At 46.5% G+C, this 26,608-nt stretch overlaps 2 protein-coding genes and 1 pseudogene across 2 annotated transcripts; 1 reads left to right on the forward strand and 2 right to left on the reverse strand.

Moving 5' to 3' along the window:
• Window positions 1-2,287: 2,287 nt before the first annotated feature.
• Window positions 2,288-4,414, forward strand: LOC123042382 (uncharacterized). The gene is made up of 3 exons (XM_044464852.1): window positions 2,288-2,579; window positions 2,675-2,899; window positions 3,547-4,414. Exons 1-3 carry the CDS (start codon window positions 2,551-2,553, stop codon window positions 3,677-3,679), a joined length of 387 nt encoding a protein of 128 aa, XP_044320787.1. The 5' UTR covers window positions 2,288-2,550; the 3' UTR covers window positions 3,680-4,414.
• Window positions 4,415-5,505: 1,091 nt separating this feature from the next.
• Window positions 5,506-7,261, reverse strand: LOC123042381 (3-ketoacyl-CoA synthase 6). Its single transcript, XM_044464850.1, has one exon. It carries the CDS (start codon window positions 7,251-7,253, stop codon window positions 5,763-5,765), a length of 1,491 nt encoding a protein of 496 aa, XP_044320785.1. The 5' UTR covers window positions 7,254-7,261; the 3' UTR covers window positions 5,506-5,762.
• Window positions 7,262-20,205: 12,944 nt separating this feature from the next.
• On the reverse strand, window positions 20,206-22,104 carry LOC123039522 (endonuclease 5-like; annotated as a pseudogene).
• Window positions 22,105-26,608: the final 4,504 nt, after the last annotated feature.

Genomic DNA, 26,608 nt, shown 5'->3' on the forward strand with positions numbered 1-26,608 from the left:
GTTGGGTTTGCAGCGATCTGTTGGTCGCTGTGGACCACTAGAAACAAGTTTACCATCGAGCATATCTTCCCAGCTAATCCTGCTAATTGCTTATTTAAAACTTGAATATTCTTGCAGCAGTGGAGATCATTGACTAGGGATGCTGATCACGAGGCCTTCGATGCTATGGCGTCCAAGATTCGGGCTACGATTTCGTCCTTGGTGCGCAGACAACTCGAAGATTCTTAAACCCTGGAGTCTCCTCTAATAGTCTTATTTCTGGCCTGCGTGCCATATCTGGCTGGATAGCCATGTACCTGAACTCCTTTTCTTTGCCCGCCCTGTTACTGTGGTTGCTTGGATGTTGGTTGTGCTACTCTTTCTGGTGGCTTTATTTATACAGTCAGGCGTATGCCTTTTATCTTTAAAAAAAAGCACCGGTCGATGGCTTGCTCAGCTAGTCCGTCCTAAACAATCTGAGAATAGCATCAAAAAAATACACGCATGATCTGCACTCTGGTAGTTAATTCCTGTTTCTGATCGGAACAACATGGACGAAAACAAAACAGCCACGAGCATGTTAAAATTGCTCCAAAACAAAAACACTGGGCCTGACAACAGGCGTACGTACTGATTAATAAAGTTATTAACCGTGATTTGGATCTGATGAAACTAACATGCATGGCCAAGAAAGTTTTGTGATTTTTATCTTATTCTACGACTAGTTCGTAGCTAGCGCAGGCCCAGTCCCTGTCTTGCATGCTTTGTTTCTGTCAGACTTCAAAGGCTCTGCAGCCTGCCGTTGTTCTCCACGCTGAAGATCCGGTTAAGGATGGCGGCCAGCCTGACGCCTCCCTGGGCAAGGGCAATGCTGAAGCCTGAAATGAAATAGCTTACAGACAGACTTACAGTAAGGTTGAGCTTTATGGCGTCGATCATGGTGCGCAGGTCGTCCTTGTAGAAGTAGAACTTGCTCATGGCCGTCTGGATGACCTTGTCATCCCACACCTGAAAGCCATGTTGCGTTAGACAGAGGAACGACCAGAGAAGATCAGTGCCACGTACCAATTATTGTTGCATCATACGGCGGTGTTGGCGAAGCCGGTGGCAGTTGGAGAGATCCAGTGCGGCGATCTTCAACTTCATACTCAGACTTGTCCTGCAGCAACATGGGTGATTTTCTTTTCCAAGTTTTCTTTAGGGAGTCTTCATGTCTGGTTTGGAGGCGGCAACATTGTCCCAGCGTAGGAATAACGCTCTCCCCACTTATTTTCTGCTACGCCGGTGTGCTTATCACCGACGATGGGCGTGCGGAGCCGTGTCTCCCATGAGTTTTCTGGGATCTAGTCGGTTTAAGTTTTTGATGGATCTATCCGGATTCAGCCGGCTTTCATGGTCTTCGAAGTTTCTACATGCCTTTTTTGGCATTTCCTTCTCCAGGGCAGCAATTTGGTTCGCAGAATCACGGCCTCCGGACTTTCCTGATATGCATCAAGGACTTTTCGGCCGCTGCTTCTACAAGCTCATAGATTTATTAAAATTTACTCGGTCAAGGCGGAGGCCCAAAAGCGGGACTAAGCTATGCTCATGGCGTGTCGCTGGCGGATGCAAGAGTGAGAAGACTTGGGCACTCCCAAGAATTTGATTGTTAATTTTATCTTTTTGCATGAATGTGTTTGCAATGACTTGTGATACTTAATATATGGCCTTGGGCCTTTTCACATGAAAAACAGCCAGTTGACGGACGCGGAGTAATTGATCCCGAGCACACAGGCTCTCGGAATCTGTCACGCTCCATATGTCGTCGCGATTCGCGTTACCTCACACACATGACCAAGGCCGGGCCCAGCAGAGGACGTGGCAGAGATAAAGAAAAGGAGGAATCCCCTGGGCGGTGGGGCAGAACGGGATTTCCGTTTCAGGCTGTGGCCGATCGGCGTCAGAGCCGTGGCTCGAGTCCGCAGCCAATTCCTGGTCCGTGGATCAGTGTCCGTTAACGACGTCAATGGGCTGGAGTAAATGAAGAAATGGGTAGGTGGATATGGTGGCTCCTTCCTCTCGCACCTGTCGGTTGTGTTCTATCGGGGCGGCTCGGTAGCGATAGCAGCAGATCTAGGGTTCGAGAATCTCTGCTCCGGCATGCATGGAGTTCTTGACGCAGCCGTTCAACAGGTGCGAAATCTGCCCGTGTCTGCTCTTTCTGGTCTGCGATTTGGTTTTGCTAAAGTGGGGGATCTAAATCTTGAGCGCTTGCTCTGTGTGTGTGCAGTAGAACTCCGATTGAAGAGGTGACCGACAGCGATTTACCAATGGAACCGCTGCATCACCCTGTTAGATCGCCGCCCGGCGCTGAAGTGGCAGCTGCGAGTGCTTCAAGTGGCGGGGCGCAGATCTGTTCGTGGATCAGAATTGCTGCTTGCGGGCGACGCCCGCAGTTGTTGCAGTTATTGCGGCTGTGAATGGGCACCAGCGACTATCTCCTACCTCTTCTCCTTGGATCTTGCATTATTGAAAAAACGCGAGCCGGTGGAGAAAGTTCTTTCTAGAAGGCGAGTGGCAGATCCGGCAACTATGGAGTTCTTGATGCAGCCGATAAATAGGTATGGATCTGTTCGCCCTTGATGATTGTTCGTTAATTTCTAGACTTATGATTCGCATTAGATCTGATTAGTCTGCGGGCTACTTGGTGGAGCAGCACAACTCTGCTCGAGGTCAACCAGAACAACATCCCCATGAGTCCCCTTCATTACCCTGTGATGACGCCGCCGCTGGTCAAGGTGTCGGCCCTGACGGCTTCAAGTGCAGATGCGCAGCTTTGTGCTCCGGAAGCTGCTCCAGGTGCAGGCAGTGCAGAGAAGCCTCAAGGTCCAGGGAACTCCATAGAACATGTTGACCCGAAAACTCTTGGCTCGACTAAAAGGTGTGAAGTTATGGATTGAGATAATTTTAATTTTGGTCTTAGCACTGAGTTGAAATAATGTCATTTGGTAAAAAATGTAAGTACGTATGATAGAAGTAATTTGAATGGATATGGAGTGATTTTAGTGAATATTGTGTGGACTACTGAATTTTGTAGTTTGGGTAGTTTGTCATGAAAAAATTGTATTGTAAACAACTTTGTGCTTGATTGTTAGCGAACCAGAATGAAAAAATGTAAGCCAAAATTGAGCCTGGTAAAAAATTGAATTCAGTCCTGTTAGGATCTGCACTGGCTGCTCAATATGTCAGGCTATACAAACTGAAGAACCATGCATACATGACACAATTTTATGAGATATGGCACAAGTGGACGAAGTCTTACTTCACATGTGTGTTTTGTGCTAAGATGACCAGTACGCAGTGGAGTGAGAGCGCTAACCATAAGCTGAAATTTTTTGTGTCTCCAAGCTGTCCCATGCATGTGTTTGTGAGGAAATACATGAGACTGATGTTTGATAGGGAGTCTGAGGAAAATTATAAGGAGAACCGAACAAAAATTACAAGATACTTACTAGAAAATAGGAAAAGTTTTTTTTTCTAAATAATGACAAGTAGTTGTCTGACAACGTCAAATCGCTGATTTTGCAGGGGAGGCCACTTATGCGAGCAAGCATGGCAACCGAAAGACATGCTGGCAAGATATATACCAGAGCTATGTTTGGGCAATTCGGCCATATACTACAAGAGTGTGGTGCATACCAGATGGAGGAGATTGAAATAGGTAAAACATATGTTGCTAATTTGAATGTGAATGCAGGCAGTTTGCCCACATGGGGTTGCTATGCAGCCATGTACTGAAGGTAGTCCTGAACTGTTAATTATGCAATTAAGATTTATGTGAAAATTGTTCATGATTGCTCTTGAATCATTTGATGAGTGCAGACTGATTCGATGCAGGTACAAAAATCCCAAAGAAGCATATAGTAAAAAGATGGACCAGAGATGCACGGGATATCCTCCCGCCTAATCTGACACAGGTACCAGCTGAGGGACCATGCTCAACAAAACCCATTTAGTTACAGGCATTTCAATATGTATATGCATGCGATGGAGCTTGTGCGCATGGGGGACAGCAGTGTGAAAGCATATGAGCATCTAATCTCCTTGTTCAAGAAATATGCTGCTGAAATGAAGCCGTTTACAGAGATTGGGAGGCCTACCACAAGTAGCGAGAAGGCTCTGTATGAAGGTTTAAGTAACGCACAAAATTCTGCAATATATGCCGGAGACTCGGAGGCAAGGGCACAAACGAACAATCTGCCCTGATCAGGCAGATGTTCCGAAGCAGCCTCGTAAGCCAGCCAGATGCAAAAAACTGTGGTGTTGAAGGTCGCCGCAGGAACAACTGTCACATAGCAGCTGAACTAGGACTCAAATAATTGATCCGAGTGATCAAGCTTTCCGGTTGTAGAACTATGTTAGACAGATGATACTAAGTTGTGTGGTTCCTGTAAAAAAAATCTTGAGCCTAGATGAACATAACATGTGTGTTAGCAGAGTACCAAAAGAATAATTTAAGTTCTAGTATGCTAGATAGGACATTTTCAGACTTAAAAATATTGCTTGCTGTTGCTAATGCTGTCGTTCTTTAACGAGAAAAACAATGGTTTCTTTAGGATGACTACAAGTAGGGTAGTGATCTTCAGGTGGTGATGATACCCTGTTTCCGAATTACTAGTGTTTGATTCACTGTCTATATCCAAGAAATGTGATGTTCAGGTGGGGTTGATTTCATGTTTCATGGTAATTACAGTATTATATTTGGTAGATGAGTAGATATGTTGTGTGTCCAGATGAACTTGATCCCAGGTTTTGAGGTGCTGCCATATATTGTTTTGAGGTGCTTTCAGAAACCAAATACCGCTGCATGGCATTGTTTGCTTGCTGAATGGTTGGGCTAGCTAATGCTGACATGCTGTGGAACGAAGTGCTGGGACTAATTCGAGTTGATTGAAACACTAGTCTACGAGGGGGTGGATTGAATCTTGAAGAATAAGAAGAGAGCCGAGCCGTCCTGAGAAAGATTGATAGTTTTTATTTTTTGAGGCTAGGAAGATTGGTAGGTCCTATGGTGGTTTGTAGTAAATGGGTTTGCCGGTCCACATTAGACCAGAATCTTGGCTGAGACGGCCCACATCGTGTATCTCCTTCTGTCCCGTCATAGCGATACGTGACGGGGTTAATTGAACGGCATTTGACTTGTGGGCCTTATGCCTGTACCAGTACCTCTGGTTGCATCGATCGTAAGATGAAGTAGTGGTACAGATTTCGGGATCACTGCAGCTCAGGCTCACAAAAGCACTTTCGCCAGTTGACCCTGTCTACACAACTTCATGCATGCGTCCTCATGCTCGCCATAGACATCAGCCTCCTCTCACAGTGCCACCCCCCCCCCCCCCCCATCCAAATATACACGGAGTAATGTGTTTTTTAAAGTTGCACTTTTTTGGGAATCAAATTAGACACAGGAAGTCCTCAAGCAACTTACAAGTTATAACTAGCAAAGCCGATACAATGACTTCGAGAAAAACATTCGCTTGGATAATCTCTAAAGTGCCCAACATATGACTATTCTACCCTCTCTAAATAAGAACATGGACTTTTGGGCAATAGAGTTGAGAAGTCATGTCTTTTTGTCGGATCATCATACTATGTGCTCTTCTAGATGTTGACGTAGTAGTAGTAGTAGTAGTAGTAGTAGTAGTAGTAGTAGTAGTAGTAGTAGTAGGAGCAGGAGGAGGAGGAGGAGGAGGAGGAGCATCAGCAGTAGTAGTAGTAGATGTCGATGTCATTATCCTCTCAGTTTAAACTTTGTTGGAGACATCCACTGGGTAACGATGGATGCAGCTAGCCCAGGGTCCATGTGCACCAGAAGATGGTTGTATACACATCCACCCAATAGTGTTGCATTCGTACCCTGCACCAAACCCAATCATCCACACCCTATTGCCTTTCTTCATCTGGCCTTTAGCTTCGATGTATGCCAACTCATACCACACCGATGCACTCAACTGGTTTCCAAATCGATGTAGCGTCATTCGCGATGCCTCAACGTTCTTATCTGATAGATTGAGTCCATGTTGTACTGAGGTGATAACCGCTGGTCCACCAACATGGATGCAGAAATGCTCAAATGCAAGACAAAAGTTGGGGATGGATTGTCTCGCCCTCCTTGAGCCGATCACCTTTTTTGCCATGCGATAGAGCAAAACTCTGAGAAGCTCTGACCCCGGTAGGACAAGAGGTCCGGTTACCGTGATATTTGCTTTCAGTGCATCTCCAGCGACACCCATAAGGTCTTTAGAGAGAGCAGTCCCAAAGTTTCCCTTCTCATCTTCCTCTTGATAAACACACCGGTAGGCAGCATCATTTGCTGCAGTGATCGTCCGGGCCAAATGCTCAAGCCGAAATCGAGCCTTGGACCTAGAAGTCGACAAGAGCTTGGCGGCACTGCCCATACGAAACAATATGTTAGACAACTGCATGGAACGCATATTTCCTGCATAGTATAATGGTCCAATGATCTCCGTAGATACCACCAATGCGTATGACCCCCAAGGTATGACCTGCAGCATGTTGCTCGCAATTCCCACCGCAGTCACTGACGCAGTACACGCCATCCCTGAAAGGTTCATGAGGCGGATATCACTTCGCAACTTGTATCTGTTCACAATCATGTCAGCGTTGGATGGTACTGGGCTAAACCCACTGCTGTTAGTGATAAGAACACGGATCGCATCACGGTTGATGCATGTCTTGGCAAAAAGTTCATCAATGACCGGGAACATGATCAACTCTGCTTCCGCGCGTGCTTCATCAAGCCCACAATATGGCTCTATATAGGAAAGTATAGGTGGTACATATGTCTGGTCGCTCATGCCTGAGCGCTCCAGAATAGTAGCTATGAAGTTGGTAGTAGAATCATCTAGCAAAGGCGAGAGATGTGCATGCTCAAGCAAGGTTGCCTTTGGGTATCTAAACTTGGAGCTTGCCACAAAGCAAGCATAGTCAACGAGGTATACAGTTCTAGGACGGAGTGCAAGGTAGAATGTTGCTGTGACGATGAAAAGAACGACGACGAGGAATAGGTGGATGGGACAGATAGCACTGGATTGAGGCACAATCTGGTGTGCAGAGACAACCCCTTGTGTAACCTTTGTGAGAACGGCACCAGCGAGTGTAGTTGCAATGGCAATTCGCAGGATGAGGGTGTTGGCAGCACGATGGTATAGCAATCTTAAGTGTTGAAGATGAGAACTCATGTTGTTGGGTAATGTGGTGTACGTCGCGTGCATATGTTGACGAGGATAGCAACCAAGGCCTAACAATGGGATATTTATACAAGGGCCTTGCATATGTTTGAACGTTTCTTTACACTGAGAATCTTATGGGAGAAATACGTAACATCACATCTATTTCAAATAAATTTCTAGCAGTCCTTGAGCAATGATCGTACATATGAGATCCTCCATCCCTACTTCTCAACCATATTTCGTACTTGCATATTTTTCATGTCGCACACTAGTGTGTAACCCATGTTTTTCACACTGCACAACAGGAACACTCTCATTAAAAAAGACTAGCACATATGGCCGTGCGTTGCAACGGGAGATAAAATAGTATGCATTTAAAATTAATGAGAATTATATGCACAAGCAAAACCGTGTGTGCACATGAAAAAGGAACATTTAACTTCTCGGTTTCGCCGCGTGTGAAGGAATCAATCCACTACTTTTTTCATTCATTGGTCGAGGGCATTTAAGAGTTTTGTTGCGTCATCGTATGCCAGAGAAGGCCCATAAGTTATTTAATCATCCTTTAAATCGAGGGGGTTTTAAGGTATGAATTTTCTGAACATTCTAGGAAACATGAACAATTTTTTAAATCCTGAATAGTTTTTTAAAAATTATGTACACTTTTGGAAAAAAGATAACAAAATATGGAAGGGAACATCTTATAAAATTCACAAATATTTTCTGAAAACAACAACATTTTTTGTAAAAATATGAACATGATTTGAATTTGTGAACATTTTTTTAAATGGGAACATGTATGGAAAATTCATAAGATTCTTAGAAAATGTGCATCTTTTATACACAAACATTATTTTTAATTGTGAGAATTTCACAAAACAGGATTATTCTTTGAATACAGAGCATTTTTCGAAATGCCATTTTATTTTTAGAAATCTCAAACAATTCTGGAAAAACTTTTTGCAAGTTTTGAATATTTTTCAAAATAGCAACGAAATTTTCGAATTTTGAAAATTTTCCAAAATTTGTTTTCTTTAGTTCTGAACATTTCCTGAGAATTTTTAACATATGAAATAAATTATAAAATAAAAATGAACTTAGACGGGAAAAAGAGATAGGGAAAGGAGAATAAAATTAGAACTAAAACACATAAATAAAGAAAATGCGCCAGCCCATTATAGGTTATCATGTGCGAAACTCCTACTATTTATCGCCCCATGCGGAAAATAGAATTTTCGCAGCTGCGTGGGCTGAAAAATAAAGGGGCTTGCTTCGTTGGGCCACAGCACACGGCCCACGCACGAAAATTCTTTTTCTAGCAGACAAACACATAAGAATTTAGTACCACCTCGGATAGAAAAAAATTCTTTTCAGTGATGAACGGATGAAAAATTTGACGGAACGCACCTTGCTTTATCAGTAAGTATAGAGGTATAGAGGTATAGATATAGATGTAGATTATTAAGAAGACATTTTAACGCATATATTGAAAAAGATTATTAATGAACAAACCAACTAATTAGGGATATTTATTTTTCTTGCACTTTCTGTATTTTGGCTTTTCTTTTTCTTTTTCATAAACAATTTTTTTAACATAGTACAGACGCTAGCGCTCATATATATGCGCATACACTCGCATCTATAAACGTACACACGGACACCTTACCCCTATGAGCACCTTCGAGAAAAGGAGGCGGCATATCATCTTAAGATTTACGAAGTCACCTTAGGCGTCTCGTCATCGACGAAAACATCTTTTCCCATCGAAAGTGCATCAGCAAAAATACTGAAATAAATCTAGTAATAATGCGAGCATCAAGACTTGAACCCTGGTGTGCCGGAAATACCACCGTCCCTCTAACCATCCAACCACATGTTGGTTCACATAAAACAAATTTTTTAACGATACATGGCAGCTTTGTGCTTGCGGGAAAAAGAATGAAAGGAGATATATTTTCTCGCAATTGCTATAGTGCAATAAAACTACTTTGTTTTTTAGTGGACTGCTTTGTTTCTTGAAAGGTCAGTGATAGGCGTCGGCGCACCGGTCCAAATTTGGGCCGGTCGGCGCACAGCCGTCCGATTTCGTGGATCGTAACCGTCCACTGCGTCTTCTTCACGAGTTCGTACGAAGGGTCCCCCACATCTCGTCGGTCCCCTCATCTCGCCAGGGCACACCTTCTGTGGACGTCGCCCTCGCCGGCCCGTCCTCGTCACCGGCCGTCCTCGCTGCCGGTTGCCGCCCTCGCCGGCCATCCTCGGCGCCGATCGCTGCCCTCGCCGGCCGTCCTCGCCGCCGGTTCCATCCATGCGACTAGTGATGGCAGTAGCTCGCCGGTGTGCTCGCCGCTGCAGCAGCTCGCCGGTGCGCTCGTCGCCACATCCACACATCAGCTCGGCGGTCCGCTCACCCAGCCATGGTTGTAGCATCCACACAAGCCGGTTCCAGCTTCTTCAAGTCACGGTTGTAGGATACCGGCTCTAGCATATTCCGTGGTAGCATCCCTGAAGACCGGTTCTAGCATCCCCAGGGCGTGGATGTAGCTCCCTCGTTCACCGGTTGAAGCTTTCTTATGGACGCTTGCAGCTTTCGTCGACGCCCAGCCATAGCTTTCCGTTGTCGTTGGTTGTAGCTTTTTGCGACACCGGTTGTAGTTTTCTTCCTCGTCCCTTGCAGCTTTTTCATGTGGCAGTGGCCAGGCCTAGCATCCATTACCGTGGTTGGAGCTTTTTGTGACGTCGGTTGTAGCTCTTTGCAATGCAGTTGTAGCTTTTTTGGTATTGGCAGTAGCCAGCCCAGGCATATGTCGTCGTGGTTGATGCTTTTTGTGACGCCGGTCGAAGCTTCCTCGGCAGTACTCTGTCTTCGCCGGGTTGTAGCAGCTGCCTCGGCACTAGTTTTCCTTTTCGCCGGTGGAAGCTCTTTGACTAGACGGTTCCAGCATCTCATTCTGGTGGTTGCAGCGTCTACGCGTCGCTGCGCGTAGCATCCTGTGGACACCGTCCAGGCCATGGTGCACTGCTGGTTGCAGCATCTGGTGATGCAACTTTTGCTGTTGCCGGTCGTAGCTTTTTAGCTCGCCAGTAGAAGCTTTTAGCTCCGCCAGTTGCAACATCGGTGGACGCCGCGCGTGGTCAGCATGGCCGCCCAATTGCAGCTTTCGCCGTTGCCGGTCGTAGCTTTTTTGCACGCTGGTAGAAGCTTTCGACACCGCCAGTTACAACATCGAGGAGTCGCCGGCATGGTCGCGCATGCCAGTTGAGCTTCCAGCTCCACCAGTCGCACAACCTTGCAACTCTTCTCCTCGTCCCGCATCGCAGAGTTGTCTCCACAGCACCGCTCTTCCTGCTCCAAATCTGCAGCGCCGCCACTCCTCTATTTTGCCGGTCGCAGCTCAGGACGGTCTTGGCCAGCAGCGAAAAAAAGAGGCAATGCCCTTGACTTGTGCTCCGGCGTGGAAAGGTGGAAGGGAAAAAGAAGATGGAGGAAGGAAGGGGAATGAGTGGAGGAGAGCGAACACTGTGTGTGCTGGGCGTGAAAGCTGGAACAGATAAGGGGATCGGGAGAGAAAAAAGCACTGCCTGGCCCCACCATGTCTAACGCCTGCCTGCATCCGGCCAAATGTTTTGGCCGGCGCACCGGGTGGAAACATTTCCCTTCTTGAGAAGTGATAGATTGGGTCGGATTATGCACCTGTGCCGGAATGCATATATACGTGCCACCTATTTGTTTGTCGGAAAATAAAATAAAATCCATTTTCACGCATTTGCTATACCAGAAAAGGCTTTCGTCTCGCTTTATATATAAAACACCAACCACTCATTACAACCACCAACACAACAAAGAAAGACAAAAGAAAAGAAGATCGACATAGATACAAAACACTACGGAACAGCTAACAAGCTTCGAAAGGCCCAACAAATTAGGACACTGGAGCCAACGACGACCTCAACCGCTAGTCCCTGCCGCCAAAGCTGCTAGTCCCCGCCGACAGCTGCTAGTCCCCACCGACACAGCTGCTAGTCCCCGCCATCAGGGACCCCGCCGGACCCAGCTCCCCCACGAGCGGCTGACCCGCGCCGCTGGGATCCCGGCCATGGGAGGAAGGAGAGAAGCCCCGCCGCTGTCAGCGTCGCACCGGCTTTGCCCGGTGACACCCTCCGGCAACAACGAGGAGGAGCAGATGAGGGGGGGGGGATTGTGTATGCAGCGGATCTAGAGCCCCCGTGACGCGCGCGGGGTGCGCCGCGGTAGGAGGGGGTCGCATTTGCTATAGCTCAAACAACTACATTTTCTGAAAATATTATTGATTTTTTAAACCATTGGATCTTGCATGTAACAACATGGAACAATCAAAAATTATAGATACGTTGGAGACATATCATTCCCCCTTCCTTCCTCCTTCCCCATCTTTCCTTCCCCCTCCGACAAATATAGCAGGGGGGCGCGCCACTTGGGAGGACCCCAAGTAGGATTCAGCCTACTTGGGGTGCCCTGCTGGTTGCTCCCTCCTCTCCCCACCTATATATATGTGGGAGGGGGACGCCTAGCACACCCAGATAATTGCCTAGCCGCGCGGCACCCTCCTCCACCGTTTACTCCCCCAGTCAAATTTTCGTAGTGCTTAGGCGAAGCCCTGCGGAGATCACTTCACCATCACCGTCGCCACGCTGTCGTGCTGACCGAACTCATCTACTACCTCAATATCTTGCTGGATCAATAAGGCGAGAGACGTCACCGAGCTGAACGTGTGCAGAACTTGGAGGTGTCGTACGTTCGGTACTCGATCGGTGGATCGTGAAGAAAGTTCGACTACATCAACCGCGTTGTGAAATACTTCCGCTTATGGTCTACAAGGGTACGTAGACACACTCTCCCCCTCGTTACTATGCGCATCTCCATGGATATATCATTCTGTGTGCGTAGAATTTTTTTGTTTTCCATGCAACGTCACCCAACATTGAGTAGGTATGGGTATATCTACTTAATGAAACACAAGTCTGAAAGATTTAAAAAGTTCAAAGAATTTCAGAGTTAAGTGGAGAATCATCGTAACAAGAAATAAAGTTTCTACGATCTAATTGTGGAGGCGAATATTTGAGTTACGAGTTTGGCCTTCATTTAAAACAATGTGGAATAGTTTCAACTCACGCCACCTGGAACACCACAACGTAATGGTATGTCCGAACGTCGTAACCGTACTTTATTAGATATGGTGCGTTCTATGATATCTCTTACCGATTTACCACTATTGTTTTGGGGTTATGCATTAGAGACAGCCGCATTCACGTTAAATAGGGCACCATCTAAATATGTTGAGACGACACTGTATGAAGTGTGGTTTGACAAGAAACCTAAGCTGTCATTTCTTAAAGTTTAGGGTTGCGACACTTATGTCAAAAGGCTTCAGCCTGATAAGCTCGAACTCAAATCAGAGAAGTGCACCTTCATAGATACCCTAAGGAAACAATTGGGTACACCTTCTACCACATATCCGAAGGCAAGATATTTGTTCCTAAGAAAGGGTCCTTTCTAGAGAAGCAGTTTCTCTCGAAAGAAGTGAGTGGGAGGAAAGTAGAACTTGATGAGGTAATTGTAACTCCTCTCGAATTGGCAAGTAACACATCAGAGAAATCGTTCCCGTGATGCCTACACCAACTAGAGAGGAAGCTAATGATAATGATCAAGAAACTTCAGATCAAGTTACTACTGAACTTCGTAGGTCGACCAGAGGATGATCTATACCAGAGTGGTACGGTAATCCTATCCTGAAAGTCATGTTACTAGACCAAAGGGAATCTACGAACTATGAAGAAGCTATGATGAGCCCAGATTCCGACAGATGGCTAGAGGCCATGAAATCGGAGATAGGATCCATATATGAGAACAAAGTGTAGACTTTGGTGGACTTGCCCGATGATTGGCAAGCCATAGAAAATAAATGGATCTTCAAGAAGAAGAGTGACGTTGATGGTAATTTTATTGTCCACAAAGCTCGACTTGTCGCAAAAGGTTTTTGACAAGTTCAAGGCATTGACTACGATGAGACTTTCTCACCCGTAGTGATGCTTAAGTCCGTCTGAATCATGTTAGCAATTGCCACATTTTATGATCCAGAAATCTGGCAAATGGAAATGAAAACTGCATTCCTTAATGGATTTCTTAAAGAAGAGTTGTATATGATACAACCAAAAGGTTTTGTTGATCCTAAAGGTGCTAACAAAATGTGCAAACTTCAGTGATCCATCTATGGATTGGTGCAAACATCTCGGAGTTGGAATATACGCTTTGATGAGGTGATCAAAGTATATGGTTTTATACAGACTTATGGTGAAGCCTGTTTTTACAAGAAAGCGAGTGGGAGATCTGTAGCATTTCTGATATTATATGTGGATGACATATTGTTGATTGAAAATGATATAGAAGTTTTGGATAGCATAAAAGGATACTTGAATCAGAATTTTTCAACGAAAGACCTCAGTGAAGCTACTTACTTATTGGGCATCGGGATCTATAGGGATAGAACGAGACGCTTAATAGGACTTTCACAAAGTATATACCTTGGGAAAATTTCGAAGAAGTTCAAAAGAGATCAGTCAAAGAAAGGCTCTTGTCTGTGTTGCAAGGTATGAAGTTGAGTAAGACTCAAATCCCGACCACGGCAGAAGAAAGAGAGAGAATGAAAGTCATTCCCTATGCCTCAGCCATAGGTTCTATAAAGTATGTCATGATGTGTACCAGACCTATTATGTACCTTGCCTGAGTTTGGCAAAGGGGTACAATAGTGATTCAGGAGTAGATCACTGGACAGCGGTCAAAAATTATCCTTAGAGGACTAAGGAAATATTTATCGGTTATGGAGGTAATAAAGAGTTCGTCATAAAGGGTTACGTCCATGCAAGTTTTGACACTGATTCAAATAACTCTGAGTCTCAATCTGGATACATATTGAAAGTGGGAGCAATTAGGTAGAGTAGCTCTATACAGGGCATTGTAGACATACAAATTTGCAAAATACATACGGATCTGAATATGGCAGACCGATTGACTAAACCTCTCTCACAAGCAAAACATGATCACACCTTAGTACTCTTTGGGTGTTAATCACATGGTTATGTGAACTAGATTATTAACTCTAGTAAATCCTTTGGGTGTTGGTCACATAGCGATGTGAACAATGGGTGTTCATCACATGATGATGTGAACTGTTGGTGTTAAATCACATGGCGATGTGAACTAGATTATCGACTCTAGGGCAAGTGGGAGACTGAAGGAAATATGCCCTAGAGGCAATAATAAAGTTGTTATTTTATATTTCCTTATTCAAGATAAAGGTTTATTATTCATGCTAGCATTGTATTGATTGGAAACTTAAAACATGTGTAAATACATAAACAAATATTGTGTCCCTATTAAGCCTCTACTAGACTAGCTCGTTGATCAAAGATGGTTAAGGTTTCCTAACCATGGACATGTGTTGTCATTTGATAACAGGATCACATCATTAGGAGAATGATGTGATGGACAAGACCCACCTGTTAGCTTAGCATAATGATCATTTAGTTTACTGCTATTACTTCCTTCATGTCAAATACTTATTCCTGCGAATATGAGATTATGCAACTCCTGGATACCGGAGGAATACCTTATGTGCTATCAAACGTCACAACGTAACTGGGTGATCATAAAGATGCTCTACAGGTATCTCCGAAGGTGTTTGTTGAGTTGGCATATATCGAGATTAGGATTTTTCACTCCGAGTATCGGAGAGGTATCTCTGGGCCCTCTCGATAATACACATCATAAGCTTGCAAGCAAATGAATAAGGAGTTAGTCGCGAGGTGATGTATTACAGAACGAGTAAAGAGACTTGCCGGTAACGAGATTGAACTAGGTATGAAGATACCGATGACCGAATCTCGGGCAAGTAACATTCCGATAGACAAAGGGAATTACGTATATTGTCATTACGATTCGATCGATAAAGATCTTAATAAAATATGTAGGATCCGATATGGGCATCCAGGTTCCGCTATTGGTTATTGACCGGAGAGTTGTCTCGGTCATGTCTAAATAGTTCTCGAACCCGTAGGGTCCGCACGGTTAACGTTCGTTGACGATATAGTGGTATATGAGTAATATGATTTGGTGACCGAATGTTGTTTGGAGTCCCGGATGAGATCACAGACATGATGAGGAGTCTCAAAATGGTAGAGAGGTAAAGATTGATATATAGGACAATGATATTCGGACACCGGAAGTGTTTCGAAGTGTACCGGGTGATCATCAGAGTACCGGTGGGGGTACCGGGCAACCCCGGAAGGGTGATGGGCCTATTGGGCCATTAGAGGGGAGAACACCTGCCCACAGGGGGCTGGCGCGCCCCCCAAGGCAGCTAACCCATGGGAGAAAGGAAAAGGGGGATTTGGCCTCCCCCTTCCTTCCCTCTCCCCCCCTTTCCTTCCCCCCTCCGACAAATAAGGAAGGGGGTGCGACCAAGGGCATGAGCCCAAGTAGGATTCGGTCCTACTTGGGGCGCCCCTTGTCCTCTCCCCTCTCCCTCCCACCTATATATATGTGGGAGGGGGGGCGCCTAGCACACCACAGACAATTGCTTAGTCGTGTGCGACATCCCCCCCCTCCATCGTTTACACCCCGGTCATATTTTCGTAGTGCTTAGGCGAAGCCCTGCGGAGATAACTTCACCATCACCGTCACCATGCTGTCGTGATGCCGGAACTCATCCACTACCTCGTCATCTTACTAGATCAAGAAGGCGCGGACGTCACCGAGCTGAACGTGTGCTGATCGCCGAGGTGTCGTACGTTCGGTACGCGATCGGTTGGATCATGAATAAAGTTTGACTACATCAACCGCGTTGTCAAACGCTTCCGCTTACGGTCTACGAGGGTACGTAGACACACACTTTCCCCTTGTTGCTATGCATCTTCATGAATAGATCTTGCGTGTGTGTAAAATTTTTTTTGTTTTCCATGCAACATTCCCTTCAACAAGGTATTCCTCCGGTATCCGAGAGTTGCATGATCTCATGGTCGAAGGAACATGTATTTGTAATTAAGAAAGAAGTAGCAATAAACCGAACGATCATATGCTATGCTAATGGTTGGGTCTTATCCATCACATCATTCTCCTAATGATGTGATCCCGTTATCAAATGAGAACTCATGTCTATAGTTAGGAAACCTTAACCATCTTTGATCAACGAGCTAGTCTAGTAGAGGCTCACTAGGGACACGGTATTTGTTTATGTATCCACACATGTATTTAAGTTTTCGGTCAATACAATTCCAGCATGAATAATAAACCTTTATCATGATGAAGGAATATAGTAATAATCATTTTATTATTGCCTCTAGGGCATATTTCCATCAAGCACGCACATATAATCTTTCCTCGTTGGAGGTACCGGCAAGAGGCATAACAATAGATCGAATTAGGGCCTCCCCATCTAGGAAAATGTGGCTGCACTAGTGAGCTCGATTCGGTGGCACTATGACTCGATGATCGGAACCACAGTAAAAAACTTGATGCAATGCATACGAGCATAATATCAATACTAGCATGGATGAGTAATACAAAGATTTAACATATGAATCTTAGCATTAACAATGAATCATTTAGTCCACTGGATGCAAATGAGGATGGCATAGTGATGACGGATTCACAAACGTATTCATAGCATCTGAAAATGATTAAATGACCAACTATTATGCAAATATTCAAGTAGGAACCATGGCAATTGCGATGCCATCATGCAAGTGGATGACATGGCTTGCCTTAGTCTAGAGGAGTGTCACAATACTCCTAGTCTTCTTCCATATTTCTTCTAAAAATAATATAAATGACAAAAAGAAAATGTCACATGAAACATTTTCTGTTGACAGAAATTCTAGACAGTAAGGAAAAATATCAAATTTTACCAGCAACAAGAATAGCTCAGTACAAAACTATAGAAAAAAAGTTTCAACTCATTTGGACTTATAGTTTAGAAGCGAGAGGTGGTCAAAGTTCTGGCCAAAAGTTCAATTTACATGAATTAAATCAAATTTCCAGAGAGGGCCATGTTGCAGGTGTATTCTTCGCGGGCACCTCCACTAGAAAACACATTGGGAGGGACAAGAGAGGCTGACGGGTGGGGACCATCGTCAGGTTTAACAGAGAGAGCGATGGGGAGCGGCATTGCCGGCAGTGGGTCTCCGGTGAGGAGGCCATGACGATCACCAGCGATGGGTGGAATGGATCCAAGGGAGCACGGGGAATACACACGTACCACAGCTCTGCCCAAGGTGGACGGAGAACGAGGCGGGCTTTGTCTCCGGAGAAGGCAGGCGGCGGAGCTCATCAGAGTTGGCGTTCCTGGCGTCAATCCGACAAACCAGCCACCTAGGCGTGCTCAGGAGCTCAAGATGAACTTGCCCGAAGAGGTTGTAGAGGCGGAGGAGGGCCAGAGTTGAGTCATGACCGTGGGGATTCGCGGCGGAACTCCAGCAAGGATCCGGGGCAGGAGGCCCTCCTGGCCTTGCCCCGCTTGGCTTCGGTCTATTTGTGCCCAATGGAGGAGGTGTGGATCGAGAGAGCAGCTTGGGAGGAGCCAATTTATAGTGAACGAAGATGCCAGGCTTAAGTCGCCGCCATGGAGAAGCTGCCAGAGCTCTAACGGCATATGCGGCTCTAGCAACGCCGTGGATACATCATTCACAAGCTGGTTGTACTGATTGCCCAGCTGATCAAGCTCCTTCTTAAGTTTTGCTACCTCTCAGTGATGAGCTTCATTGTCCTCCAAGGTTCTGTTCATGATACATATCCCATCTCTTGGTTAGGCACTTCTGTAGGATCCGAGGCCAAGGAGCATCTACCACTACACAACACCACAATGGCATTTTTTGTCAGTTACATTCATATGTTAACTGCATCTAATTTCAAGTGATTTGTTTGTAAGTGCTCTATAATACAATTACAGAATTCATACATAGCAATGTTGTTCCACTTAAGCAACATTCACAAGAAGAGTAACTAAACAGTGCTCTGTTTTCACTACATAGCACAAAATGAATAAAACAGAGCCATGAACACTTTGTTTATTACCTCAGTAGCATATCTTATGTATCTCCTTTCAATGTTAGTGCCTTCAAAAGCAACAAATTTGCCAGGCCTCTGCCTGTGCAGGATGCAGTCAGGCTCAGATTCAACAACACCAGACCAACTTAGCTCCACCACCCTGTGAAGAGTTTGCTTCAACAACATCACCACAAAATTTTAAGTGAATTGACAGATAATGCCTCAAATCAAAGAAATCCCAAATATCTTCATACCATAATACTAACACTAGCAGAGAAATTACTTACAAAATGCTCCATCTGCATGCTTCTAAAGTCACTCATGTCGTCGTCAGAGCTCTCGTTGTTGTGAGGAGAAAAAGAGGAGAGGAGAGAAGCAGAGAATGAGCTCGGGAGAGTAAGCGATGGAGGGGGAGATTGAGCCAGCCGGCCGCTTTGACGTGGTTGGACTAGGTCATAGCCAGCCACGGCGCTAACGACTGTCAGGTGCCGTCCGTTAGCCATCAGCGACACGTGGGCCTCACATGTGGGCCACAAATGTAAGTTTTCTGTTTAAAACATCTAAAACGGTCGCAGCGCCCTTCCCGGGGAAGGGCTCGGCGGCGGGTGCAGCTCGGCGGGCGGTGGTCCGGCGTCCTGGTGGCAGGGGCCGGCGGCCGGCGCGGTGGTGGCGCTGCCTCTTGGCAGCGGGGTGGCCTGGTGGTGCTGGTGGCCGGCGGCGGGGCCCCGGCCCAGATCTGGGCCCTTAGGGGCCCATCTGGGTCCTAGCGGGCCGGCGCCGGCGTGGCCTTGCTGTCTGCGGCTCGGTGTGGAGGAGGAGCGGCTCGGATGTGGGCGGCGGCGTCGATGGCGTGCCGGCAGCAGCGCGAGGGCGGGAGCTTTACGGGCCCACGAGGGCTCGGCCGGGCCTGTGGGCCTACGGGCCTGGTGTGCTCCTGCTATTGCATCCGGACGGCTACCGTCGCTGACGGTGGAGGTGGGGCCCTCCCGCGTGCCGACGGTGCTGCTGCCCTAGTCCCGGCTCTGATTCTTCGCCGTGTTGTCCTCACTTCGCGGTGTCGTGGTGAGACGGCGTGGGGGCCTCTTGACCGTGTTGGCGCTGGGTGGTGGTTGGTTTGGTGGCTGGCTCTGGAGCGCCCGAGGTGCGGGTTGGGATCGGGGGAAACCCTGTCGGCTTGGCCGACACCGGCGCGGTGGCGCCTGTCTGTGCCTCCTGACCTTTCGGGAGGGCGTCGGGGGCTACCCTTCCTCTCGCCTCGTCGTGTACCGGGGGAAACCCTTGGCAGCAGCGTCGTCATCGTCGCGATCCTTCTTGGAGGTGTTGATAGGTGCCGGCGCTTCGGAGTCTTGGAGCCTAGTGGAAGATCCCGGTGGGCGCAGCGTTCGCGAGGCTTCTTCGTTTTCGTTGATCCGCCGTTGTCGGCATTTGTTTCTTTTACTCTTTCTCTATCGTTTTTTTTGGGCGTGACTGTCCTGCTTCCGCCCCAACACCTATCCTTGTACGGCTTGGTCGGTTGCTTTGTATACAAAGCGGGGGGAAACCCTTTTTCGGCAAAACGGTCATCAACCGAAAGTTATAGTTTTTCAGGATGAATTATGAAAAAAGTGATAGTTTTGGTTAAAGTTTAAAAATTGTAGTTCTGTGGGACACCAACCCAATTGTGGTATCTTTTTATCAAATACGCCAACCAGTAGCTAGCTAGACCCCTTGCGTTGTGTTTGCGCTTTGCAAGCGTGGAACACAACAATGCATGGCTGCTTCAATCGTTGTCACCTCTGCCACGTACCAATTATTTTCATCACCTTCAGCAAAACAAAACACTGGGCCTGACAACAGCCGTATGTACTGATTAATTAAGACTACATGTTAATAACCGTGATTTGTGATCTGATGAAGCTAACATACATGGCCAAGAAAAGTTTTATGATTTTTATCTTATTCTGCGACTAGTTCATAGCTAGCGCAGGCCCCGTCAATGTATTGCTTGCTTAATTTCTGTCAGACTTCAAAGGCTCTGCAGCCTGCTGTTGTTCTTCTGAGTGAAGATCTGGTTGAGGATGGCCGCCAGCCTCACGCCTCCCTGGGCAATCCTCTTCTCAACAACTGGCATCGCCAAGAAGAAATATTCGTCTGCATACATACATGCAGTTCAATCCCAAGAGGATCATAAGTATCACACAGTAAATCGGTCATTACTGAGGTTGACCTGGAGTACCTTCTAAGTTGGAGTATTGCTCAACACCCACGTACGCCGGGCACTGACAGCTCCGCGCTCTCCTCGGCGTACCGGTGTACGTGGAGTACCTTCTAAGTCTGTATGTAAGGCTTCAGCATTGGCCTTAAGTGCTGACAAGTAATTAAGCTCTCATCATGATAATCTACATTCATGGAAACTGCATACAATTCCGGATCGTCAGAAATTGACAGCCTTTGAAGCCTGAAATGAAATACTACTAGCTTACATACAGACTTACAGTAAGGTTGAGCTTGATGGCGTCGATCAAGGTGATTAGGTCGTCCTTGTAGAACTTGCTCATGGCCGTCTGGATGACCTTGTCATCCCACACCTGAAAGCCATGATGCGTTAGACAGAGGAACGGACAGAGAAGAGCAGTGATTGGGTCCAAGTCTCCATGTTATGCACCCATGCTGTACTGCGGAGTGCAGACGTACCTTGTGAAGGTTGGTCTTGGGCTCTTGGCTGTGCTGTACCAGGTGACGAGGATGGTGTTGCCGCCGAGGTCGGCGGTGCATGGGCTGGTGGACGACGCCGAGGAAGTGCGCCAGGAACAGGCGAACAGCAGGCTCTCCGTCCGGTTATCTGAATGACCATACCATGCAGTCAGGCAGGAGTAACTAAGTTGTTGTGCGCCGCCCTATCAGTAGGTTTCAACAAGTACACATGCTTACACGGGCTTGAGGAGTCTTGGAATGCGGCGGTGTAGTTGTTTATGCCTCCGACCACGCACATGTCCTTCTCCCCTTTTGGACCGTGGCAGTCCCCTGTCCAGCATTACACAGTTTGAACATCCATGGACGCGTCCGGGCATATTCACGAACTCCCATGCTCAAACGTCTGTGGACGCGTCCGGGCATATCACAAACAGAAACAGTGCACCGACGTGCCCGGACGCATCGCGGACAGTGACGGTCAACCCATAAACAATATTTTACACAACCAGCTACTTCATTTTAAAATTATTAAGTTCATATGATTACATGCAACGCAAAATTAGTCTAAATTTACATCGGCGACAGTCCTTGTTTTTCTCACTGTATCCATGTCTAGCAGCCGGTTGAGCCCCTCAGAGTGGAGGTGCAAATCGCCGGCGGCGTAAAGTAGAACATGGGACAAGGACCGGCTCACGAGACTTGAGGCGCCGTCGTCTCGCATGCCGTGCTCTTCCTCATCGCAGCCGGTGGCTTGCACGTCAATCGATGGCAGGTCGATGATGGATCCGTCATGGTCGGAGCGGACACGTCCACCACGGCGTGGTTGCAGCGCCAGGGTTGCCGGTCACCCGTAGCGGTGCCAGAGAGTGCGACTCCGCCTCACCCATCACCAGAGAGCGGCGGCGTCGTGTGCGGCGCGGCTGTGGCGGCCTGCGTGTCGCGAGGTGGTGGCTGCGTTGGGCCTGGCCGGTGGTCGCAGGTGGATGTTGTGGATCTCATCTGAGGCAGCAGGTGGCTCCTCTCGTGCGATCCGAAGGCGGCGGATGGGGCGGCGACCCCAGGCCGTGCGGTGGTGGCCGAAGCACTATAGCTGGCGGAGCTGTGGCCCTGAAATGGACGGTGACGGTGGTAGCGCCCCATCCGGAGGGTGGGCTGTTCTGGTCGGAGATGGTGAAGGCGGTGACTGCGGATCCAACGCCCCGATCGGATCCGCCGCAGGAAGGCCTTCTGCCGACCGGCGGCGCATGGAGGGGCCGGTGAGGAGATGCCGGATCTCTGCCGGAGTATAGACGGCGACGTACGTCTTCGTGGCGAGGTTCCGCACGGTTCCAGCCAGCCGCGAGATTGGGACGACGTGGCCTCGGGTGAAAATCGCGCCTGACTGCAGTCTTGGCGGACAATGGCGACATCTCGGACGTCGTCCCCTTCTTGAGGCATCGTAGTTGTAGGTCATGTCAACCTGATCCGGATGTTCTGGGGGAAACCCTAGATCCGGGTCTACCGAATCAGACGATGACGGCAGCTTCGGTGTCGTTCTTCCTCCTGGGGTCATCGTTTTGGAGCAAGTGTTGGTTGGAGGGGACAAGAGGAGGAGCAGTGTTTCATCTTTCCCATTGATGACGGCGGATCTCAGCGGCGTGGCGCAGTGGAGACTCGGCGCCCGATGCGCGGAGATGGGCTCGTGCAGGAGGGTGATGCTGTCTGGCGTCGTGGTAGCATCGGCGGCAGCTAGACCGGGCAAGGTAAATACAACAGTACAACTCTGAAGATGGATTGGTGGTTGCGGCAGCCTCAATACCCGGCAGACGTCCTGGTTGAGGAGCATGCCAGAATGGTGGGTGCCCATACCCGGCAGGCGTCCTGGTAGGGACCTCAGGTCTTAGATGTTAGGTTTGGCTGCGAGGTCTGTTTGTAATTAGGCCCAGACTATCAGCGTCCCTTCATCAACTGGATAGGAGTAGCGACAAATGTTGCATGGACGGTGGCTTTAGTCTTACTGTTGTATGACTTTGTAATGTCTTGTGTCAATAATTAATAAAATGGATGTATGCATCGTCCAGATGCAGAGGCCGAGAGTGCTGACCTTTTGAGAAAAGTCTCCGGCAACATTGCGTTGGCTGATGGACATGCACTGCACCGCAGGCCTACCTTATCTTGTCTGAGCAACCGCGCGCCCACAGGCAAATTGGGCGTAGCGACTAGCGAGTCGTGTTCCACGCGCGCGGAGGCATTCAAGGGAGGGAGGGACCGGGCGTTGCTTGGGAGTTTTTTTTGTTTGAACAAAGCAAGGCACCCAGAAGGTGCCCAAATTTCATTTCCAGCATTGATCATAGTACAGGAGATATTACAATGGCCTAAAAATCAGAAGAGGAGAACAGCCAGAACAGAGTAGCTGGAGGGGGAAGCATAGGTAGGTTGAATGAAGATCAACCAGATGAACATCATCTAACTCAGCAAGGACAGAAGAAAAGAGAGAGGGCTAAAAGAAAACACAGCAAAAGCCCTTCAAAAGAAATGGTAGCACTTGTATCACCCCTTGACGCATGATCGCCGGAAGAATCTGTGAGACTTCGTCCTTTTTAAATTGATGGCATCCTGATCACATCCTTTGAAATAAAAGAAGAGCCATAGTGCTTGAAATCTGCAACTTAGCACATGACCTTAGAAACAATACACCTTATGAATATGGAAACCTGAAAGAGCGGTGTTTTGCAAGGATGAAATAACAGGACAAAGAGCATTTCTATGGGGATTATGGGAACATTCCATAGGTGGAGCATAGATGTTCTGATAAATCTGCTTAGCAAGATTATGTGCCACCCCGTTGTTATTCCTAGAAATATGAAAAATCTGTGCCTGCATATGAGACGTTAAATTGAGAATAGCAGCTAAATCTTTTGTAGCACTCCAAGGGGCAGCAGAATGCAATAAGTTTCTGGAAGCAATCACGGAAGCTAGCATAAGACAATCTGTTAAAAAGACAGGACGTTGAATATGAAGAACACTGGCAAGATGAGCTGCAAATTCGAGCGCAAGAACTTCTGCCTGGAGAGGTGTTGTTGTTGGAAGAGCTGAAGCTTGGACCTGTATGTTTAGTTCATCTTGTAACAAAGGAATACAGAAGAAAACTCCAATTCCTGTCCGAGTCTGACCAAAGTAAAAACTTGGAGCTTTTTTAGTTTTAAAAGCAGCATCAGTGTAGATTTTAGGACCCTTTAGGAGCGTAACAGAATTAATAGTATTACCTTGAGGGGGCAAAATCTGCAACTCATGTTGGTTGTTCAGGTTATTAGAATTGTTTAAATTTAATAGAGAGTCATTTTGCAAGGAATGATCCATGGCAGCAGCTAAAATATTAACCTGATAAGGTTGATGCTTCTTACGCTGAAATATGAAGTCATTCCTAATTTTGCACATGCACCATAAGAAATTGAGGACATTCTTTAAAGAAGCATGTGGGTGATTAGAAGAAAGAAGTCGAGCAATAGCCAAATGCACATAATTGAGACCTTGAACTAAATCATGAGATCTAATAAACCAGGGTTTCGAGAACCAGGCCGCTCTGGCAAAGTCACAAAGGAAAAAAAGATGCATTTCATCCTCCTGCATGTCACATCTTGAGCAAATCTGAGAGATATGTACGGAAAACATACACGCTCTCATACCTGTTGGCAAATCTCTTCTCAACAGCCTCCAAGCAAAAGTTTGAACCTTTGGCAATAAATCTTTATCACGCCAAACTATCTTAAGCAATTTTTTGAGATCTGAAGAAACCTACATTGGAGTTGCAATTGGATTGTTGTGTATCTCCTGCAAACAAAGCTTCTAAGCAGATTTAGGAGAACATATGCCATTAGTGGCCAGAGGCCAGCATAGAAGATCATTTATGTCATCATCAATAATTTCTACAGTAACCACCTGAGAAGCAAAAGTTTGATGAAACAGATTGAAAATTAAGTGATGGTTCCAGGTTTTGTGCCCTGGGAGCCACAAATCACTAACCAAAGAAGGATAGATAAATCCTGCATTTTGAGGAATAAGAAAATCATGGATAGACTTCCAAAGAGGGCACCAAGGCATACTCCATAAAGAAATGTTACCAGTAGTAAGTTGATAGAAAGCATGTTCAGAAAGCCTGGGAAGCATTTTTAGAATTGAAGCCCAGAAACCAGACTTAGGAGGAGAAGAAGTTTCCCTCCAATTGTAGTACTAGGAAAGTACTTAGCACGAAGTATACAGGAGAGGTGAGAAGTGGGATTATTTGCCAACCTCCAAGCTGTCGCCATGATGAGACTTTCATTAATTGCTTTAAGATTTCTAATCCCAAGGCCTCCTTCTTCCTTTGAATTTGCTATATCCTTCCAAGCTCTGAGACAAAGTCCTTTTCTTGAACCATCTTCTCTAATACTTGTCCACCAAAAAGTTCTGATGATAGTTGTTAGCTTAGGAATGAGCTTTTTGGAGAACAAAATGTTCGCCATGTAGTAGACCGGAATAGCAGAAAAAACAGACTGAATGAGTTCGAGACGAGCTGCATGAGAAAGCATATTAGCTTTGAAAGAGGGCAGCTTATTCGAGAACTTGTCAATCACAAAGTTATAAGCCGAAGCTCTATTCTTAGGAGGTAAAATTAAAGGATGACCAAGGTGAGTGAATCTGTCATCAAGATTAGCAATAGGGAAAGTATGTTTAATATCAGTAATGATGTTTTGAGGAACATGGGTGCTAAAAAGAACATCAGATTTGTCCCAATTAGGTGTTTGACCAGAGAGGGAACAAAAATGTTGAATCAAACAAGACATAGTCTGGGCCTCCTGAGCAGTAGCCTGTCCACAGACCAAAAGATCATCTGCAAAAAGGAGAGAGTGAATAGCAGGGCAATTTGGTCCTAGCATGATGCCTTACAAATGATTGTCCTGCGCAGCTTCATTAAGCATGATGGAAAGCTCATTGATAGCAAGAACAAAAAGATAAGGGGACATAGGACAACCCTGTCTGACACCTCAGCGAGACTTAAATTTGGGCGAAGGCTGACCATAAATAAGGACAGAGAAATTAGGTGAGGAAATGCAAGCATGCACAAGATTGATGAAATGACCATGCAGCCCTTTACGAGAAAGAGCTGAGACAATAAAATTCCATTCCAAGCGATCAAAAGCTTTAGCCAGGTCTATTTTAAGCATGAAGGCTGAAAGTGCGTTATATCGACTAGAGGGGGGGTGAATAGGCAATTTTTATGAATTGTTCACTGAGGAATTTGTCGTGTGAGGAAATTCCTTAGCGAAGAACTACTTGCAGCGGAATAAGTACTCAGAAGTAAGCATAACAGGATACAGACATAGTCATCATGATGAAATGAAGACAAGCACAGAGTACAGAGATGAAGACAAACAAACTGAAGAAATTGAACTGAGGAAATTGAGAAAGTCTTCAGTCAAAGTCTTCAAACACAGATATGAACAATCACTCAACACAGTAATGAGGAAATGAAAGAGTTGAGGAAATAGAACCAGTAAGGTTGGTGAAGACAATGATTTGGTAGACCAGTTCCAACTGTTGTCTCAGTTGTACGTCTGGTTGGAGCAGCTGAGTATTTAAACTCGAGGACACACAGTCTCGGACACCCAGTCGCTAAGCACGCAGC

This window comes from Triticum aestivum, chromosome 2B (assembly GCF_018294505.1).
Source record: "Triticum aestivum cultivar Chinese Spring chromosome 2B, IWGSC CS RefSeq v2.1, whole genome shotgun sequence".
Classification (NCBI taxonomy): Eukaryota; Viridiplantae; Streptophyta; class Magnoliopsida; order Poales; family Poaceae; genus Triticum; species Triticum aestivum.